The following is a 6,424-nucleotide window of genomic DNA, read 5'->3' on the forward strand; positions in this document are numbered from 1 at the left end:
GGTTCACTTTGAACCCATCTGTCACTCCTACTGCACATCTTACAACTGTCACACTGTCATTATATATGTCCTCCACCACCCTCACATACTTCTTTGCCACTCCTTCCTCATGCAGCATCACAGTTTCTCTCTTGGCATCCTATCATATGCTTTCACTGGATCCACAAAAACACAGCGTAACTCCTTCTAACCTTCTCTATACATCTCCATTAATGCTCAAAGCAAACATCACATCTGTAGTGCTCTTTCTCAGCATGTAGGAGTACTTCTACTCACTGATACTCAGCTCTCTTAACCTAGCTTTAACAACTCTTTCCCATATCTTGATGGTATGACTCAAGATTGTGTTAAACAATCTGGTCTTCTATCCTCTTTCTTAGACATCTTCATTCCTTCACAGGTATGTGATCTGGACAAACCACCTTCCCACTCATCATCCTCTTCAAAGCACATCCTTTCCAGCTTGATCTCTCTGCCTAGTGTAACACAGTAAGGGGAATTGTTGAAAAGAATATATAAATGGGCCAATAGGTTCGACTATAGGAGCACAGGGGTGTGTTTAAATAAGACACAGAGACAAGACTGTAACTCAAAAGAACCAGCCGACTTTAGTGAAATACACTATACGGTTGACAAACACAGGTTAACGACACTTTACAATTATAGAAGGGAAACTTACAAAAATAAAAGAAAAGTAAAACACATAAACTACTAGAACAACGACTTGGCCAAGTGTTACTTTTGTTTTTCAGTGTTCGGGTTTCAATGCTCGGGTTTCAATGCTCGGGTTCCAATGCTCGGGTTTCAATGCTCGGGTGCACCCTAGTAATCTGACTCCTTAACTCTTATAGAAACAGATTACACAAATCTAATGTACATTCAAATGAAAATCTCACACTCTTTTCACATGCGGAGAATGTTCTACACAACAGCTTATTATTTAAAGTCCCAAATAAAAAATGTCCAAGGGGTAAAGTCCAAAAAATTCCCAGGGTGTGAAAGAAAATAGGGGTGAGAGAATGTCAGTCAGTGGTCTTATGTATAACCAGCTGTATGTGAAAGTGTGAGTGATACAGTCCTACCACACCACAAGGTGCAGCAGATCATCAAGTGGAAAAGAAGCGAATCTCAGTCTCTCTAAGTCCAGGTGGGAAGGCTCGCCATCTATTTCACCGGAGGAATCCACCTCAGGAACAATTCAGCATACAAAAAAAACCTGACCTGTCAACAGACAGGGTCAGAAGAGCAATTCAAATATTAATTATGCTGTTCTAGCTATAATTCACAACTTTGAATTTTGTTGACATCATGTTCGACATCAATTTGCAATTAAAATACTCAAATTTGCAAAAATAAAACATCTCTCTTACACAAACTATGCATTACACCAAGTCAGTGCATATGTGACAACTATTAATCAAACAATTCAGATAAATTCAGTTTCTCAACGATAAAATGTGAAACAGACGTGAACTAACTGAGACATACAACATGTGCTCACCGATCTCAGTGCATCACGGCCGAAGACAATGGTATGGTGTCTCTCGGTCGGAAAATGCGGGGCTCTGAATAACGTAACAGGACATGTTGTTTTTTCTCTTTCATAACAGTAATACGACGTGAAGGAAAATAAACATAAGTTGCGCTTCAAGTGTTACCTTACTTCTGGAAGCAGATTAAGATGAACTTTCAGGCAGTTGATAGCAACCAGAGCTAACAAAGGCTAACAGTTTAGCTCCACGCAGTACTTTCTAAAGTCGCCAGAAAACTGCAGCATTCGCCTGTTTACTCACTGTGGCTACTCTTAACATGGAAGGTAGCTGATAATCAGCGAACTTATGTGCAGCATAGTTGGTTGCAACTTATATCTAATACTTTTTCCAGCTCAAAAGCTTCAGTCTCTCTTTTCTCCTGCCAGCACGCGACTACCTCCACACATAGCAGCGAACACAGAGCAGGTGGGTGGGACATACAGCGGCAGGCTGCTTTCCCATTGGCCAAAGCATACTGGGGCCTGTGCATTCTGATTGGTTGAGCAGGCTGTCCATCTCTCCTCATATCTATCACTCCTTAAAGTGGTACCCTCATTTTATGTGGGTTACACCCTCCCCTCTTGATGGTATGCCCGTCCCTGGGCATCTGCAGTGTGGCATTGAGTTACACTGCTTTTACCTTTCCAACATAATTGCTAGTTGGATCCTCAAATCCATTTAAAGAGCTAGTCAATGCCTCACTAAGGCCTTGGAAAAGAGAATTCACCACCGTTATCAGGGGATTCCCAAGTTTTACATAATGCAATCTCTTGGGCTTTGCATGCATTCTGTTAGAACGACGAAGAGGAAGAGATGGCTCATCATCTTGAAATCCGTTATTTTGGATCATCACAGGTTCAGGCTGTTCGGTAACAGGTCTGTTCACATCACTCAATCCTTCATCACATGCTGCATCAGAGCTTGTCTCATCATCTGGAGGTGCTTCCTCAGACTGCTGCAATTCTGAACTTTGAGGAAGTCCTTTGGCTGAGTCAAGCCCAGGCAATATATTTGATTCAGGTGAGTTGTCACGTTCAGGTAAGTTGTCATGTTCAGGTACATCCTGAATCACTCCTTCACCTTCCTCTACTACAAGGGATTCAGTGGCAGGAGGATCAGGTGGAAGTGAAACTGTAGGCACCTCTGGTTCTGCTGATAACCTGACCACACAAGGAGGTTGACTCAACTTGTGAGTTTCATGAACTGGGACATATACGTCGGGCTTTGATGTAATGAGAGGGCGAAACGTCCAATCAGGTACATCGTCCAGATCAGAGGGAATTTCATCTTCGCTCTCAACAACGGAACACTGCCTTGTTCTGGGTCTCCTGTTTGGATGGGTTTTGACTGTCTCGGGTTCTGCAGCTGCTGACAGAAATCCACATGGGAGAAGCAAGTCACGATGTAGAGTCCGCACAGGTCCATCTTTACCCTCAGGTTTAACTGTGTAGACCGGCATTTCTCCAGCTCGCTTAAGGACAATGTAAACATCCTCTTCCCACTTATCTGCCAGCTTATGTTTTCCACGCAGCTTCACATTTCGTACAAGAACTCTGTCTCCGGTCTGCAATGTTGATTCAACAACTCGTCGGTCAAATCTGGCTTTGTTGCGACCTGCATTCTTTTGTGCATTACTGGTGGCAATCCGGTAACTTTCTTCCAAACGAGATTTTAGATTACCGACGTACTGGGAATGAGTCTGCTTAGTAGCATTAGTGGGCAACCTAAAGATAAGGTCGATGGGCAGTCTTGGTTGCCTCCCAAACATCAATTCATAGGGGGAAAATCCAGTCACGTCACTCTTCGTACAATTATAAGCATGTACCAGAGGTTTGACGAAGTCTCTCCAGTGGAGTTTATCTGACCGATCCAGTGTCCCAAGCATCTGGAGAAGAGTGCGGTTGAATCTCTCAACCGGATTCCCTCTAGGGTGGTAAGGGGTTGTACGCACTTTCTTCATGCCAGTAAGTTCACAGAGTTCCTTAATGGTCTTTGATTCAAAGTCAGGACCCTGATCACTAAGAAGCTTTTCGGGAAAACCATAATGGACAATGAAGTTGTCCCAGAGACACTTTGCTACAGTCCGTGCTCGTTGATTTGGAGTTGGCACTGCTACTGCATACTTTGTAAAATGGTCAGTTATGACCAATACATCTTTTGTGTTTGAGCGATCTGGCTCTATTGATAAAAAGTCCATGCACACTAGTTCGAGAGGTCTGCAGGTCTTAATGTTTATCAACGGAGCAGCTTTCTCTGGAGGCGTTTTTCGACGAATACATCGCTCACAAGATTTGACCATTTTTTCTATGGTCATGTGCATTTTCGGCCAATAAAATCTGGCCCTTGCCAAGTCTACTGTTCGTTCGACTCCAAGATGGCCCATATCATGATGAAGACTTGTAAGTGCTGTGGCTCTTAGCTCCTCAGGGAGCACAAGCTGATATGAGGTGTTGGGACCATCTTGTCGCTTACGGTAGAGCACTCCGTTCTGCATTTCAAGCCGATTTAACTCTCTGAGTAACAGAGGAAGTTCTGGTAGCTCTAACCTAAGGCTGGGAGGTGGAGTTTCGCCAGTCTCCAAGAGTACAATCACTGCATTGATAGCAGGGTCCAATGTCTGCTTTTGCCTCAACTCCTCCTCAGAAATTGAGTGGACAATTGGAAGCCCATCCACCTGCTCCTGTTGGAAGCAGTCGGGAATAGCTGTGGACTGGTGAGTGAGGGATTCAACTAAGGTCAACCCAGAAGTGGTAGATTCAACATTAGCTACGGCTGAGGTGACCATATGGCGTTCACAAATGGCCTGAATTACATCCGAGGGAACAGTCTCCGGACTTTCAGGGTTGCTCAGATGGTACAGTGTGAACTGCCGGATTCTCTCACTCTCCTTCTTAGATGCATAATCATCCTCTGGTGGACTGTGATGACGGCGCGAGAGCGCATCAGCATCCAGATTTTGTTTTCCCGCTCTGTACTGAAGACTAAATGAATAGGTGGAAAGACTGGACAACCACCTATACCCTGTTGCATCAAGCTTTGCAGAGGTCAAAATGTACGTAAGAGGGTTGCTGTCAGTCACTACTACAAAGTCTGTACCATATAGGTAGTCAGAGAATTTTTCCGTGACTGCCCACTTAAGGGCCAAGAACTCCAGCTTATGGGCTGGGTACTTCCTCTCACTCTTTGAAAGACCACGACTTGCAAAAGCTATGACCCTGGACTGTCCATCTTGTACCTGGTACAATGCAGCACCAAGGCCAATGGTACTGGCATCCGTATGTAAAACATATGGAAGCTGGGGGTCTGCAAATCCCAAGATTGGAGCTGAGGTTAGCTTTGCTATTATTTGGTCAAAGGCCTCCTGACATTGAGGTGTCCAACGCTGACCAAAGGGTTCCTTTGGGTTGCGATACTCTGAATTTGCATTTGTCCTTGGCTTGTTGTTCCGCTTCCTCATTGGTGGATAGCCTGAGGTTAGTTCGTTAAGTGGTCTGACAATGACAGAGTACCCCTGAATAAACCTTCGGTAATATCCAGCAAATCCTAAAAAGGACTGAAGTTCCTTAAGATTTGTGGGGATCGGCCAGGTCTTTAAGGCCTCAACTTTGTCAGGGTCAGTCTCTACCCCTCTTGCGGAAACAATGTGACCAAGGTATTTTACCGAGGTCTGAAAGAATTTGCACTTTTCTGGTGCCAGTTTCAAGCCATATGACATCAGTCGTTGCAGGACACACTTCAAGCGCTGTTCATGTTCCTCCAGGGATGATGAGAAGACAATCAGGTCATCAATGAACACCAGGACCTCTTTGAGATTCATATCTCCCACACACTTCTCCATCAATCTCTGGAACGTCGAAGGCGCATTTGTGATCCCCTGGGGCATCCTATTAAATTCCCAAAATCCAAGTGGGCAAACAAATGCGGTCTTATGCTTGTCTGCTTCTTCCATCTCGACCTGGTAGTATCCAGACTTAAGGTCTAGAACCGAAAACCACTTAGAACCCGCAAGAGCGCTGAATGCATCTTCCAATTTTGGAAGGGCATAGGCATCTTTGATGGTCTGCAGGTTCAGCTTTCTGTAGTCCACACACAGACGAACAGAACCATTCTTTTTGCGAACGACAACAATGGGGGAAGCAAATGGAGACTCAGATTCTCGTATGACACCAGAATCAAGGAGTTCCTGTAGATGTTGTCTCACAGCATCCACATCATTGGGATGTATGGGACGCGCTCTTTGTTTAAAGGGTGTCTCATCACTGAGTTTGATATGGTGTTTGACTTTGTCAGTGTGCCCAAAGTCCAATTCGTTTTGAGAGAAGACATTTGGCATGTCGTTTAACATGTTTGTAATTCGCTCCTTCCATTCAGTGGGTAAGGGCGAATCTCCAAAATCAAAGCTCAGTTCTGAGGAAGACTTAGCTTGAAATTTAGAGCAGTCTGGTTCTCTGACAGTTTGCTCTTTGTGTAGCACTTGCACTATGGCATTAACATCTGCCACAGGTGTTTTGGGGGGTATGACAATGTCATGGTTGGTTTCATTTCTCACTACAACAGGGAGAAGACACTGACGTTTGCGTGGTAAAGTGACTGCAATTGCTGAAACTAGCAAGCCATTTGGTAGTGAAGAAGCTGAAGGATGTTCAAGGACAACATCTCTTTGCATGTTCACAGGATTTACATTGACAGAGGCCTCCAGGACGACTGTCTGCCCTGCAAGAACGACTGCAGGCATCTTACCTGTTAGTTTTGCACAACCAAGGCTACCAGAGTTAAAGTTTCTTTGTCGTATCTCAAGTATTTTGAGAACTGCTTGATACCCATTAAACAAAGGCTGAAAGGGCGAAAGCTTCTGGTAATCAGCATAGAGGACATCAAGGGTGTTTGTGCCT

The 6,424-nt window shown here is 44.4% G+C and overlaps 1 protein-coding gene across 2 annotated transcripts; it reads right to left on the reverse strand.

Moving 5' to 3' along the window:
- Window positions 1–589: 589 nt before the first annotated feature.
- Window positions 590–3,759, reverse strand: LOC134647146 (uncharacterized). 2 transcript variants are annotated; one of them, XM_063501340.1, is made up of 2 exons: window positions 1,664–3,759; window positions 590–1,565 (listed from the first exon to the last, which is right to left on the reverse strand). In XM_063501340.1, exon 1 carries the CDS (start codon window positions 3,727–3,729, stop codon window positions 2,158–2,160), a length of 1,572 nt encoding a protein of 523 aa, XP_063357410.1. In that variant the 5' UTR covers window positions 3,730–3,759; the 3' UTR covers window positions 590–1,565; window positions 1,664–2,157. The 2 variants fall into 2 exon arrangements, with proteins under 2 accessions (XP_063357410.1, XP_063357409.1); XM_063501339.1 differs by having other exon boundaries at window positions 1,659–3,759.
- Window positions 3,760–6,424: the final 2,665 nt, after the last annotated feature.

The sequence above is a fragment of the Pelmatolapia mariae genome, linkage group LG17 (assembly GCF_036321145.2).
Source record: "Pelmatolapia mariae isolate MD_Pm_ZW linkage group LG17, Pm_UMD_F_2, whole genome shotgun sequence".
NCBI lineage: Eukaryota > Metazoa > Chordata > Actinopteri > Cichliformes > Cichlidae > Pelmatolapia > Pelmatolapia mariae.

What these genes read in the sequence shown, in the direction of transcription:
- LOC134647146 (XM_063501340.1), bottom strand. Translation starts at nt 3,729, where the DNA reads ATGGACTTTTTATCAATAGAGCCAGATCGCTCAAACACAAAAGATGTA.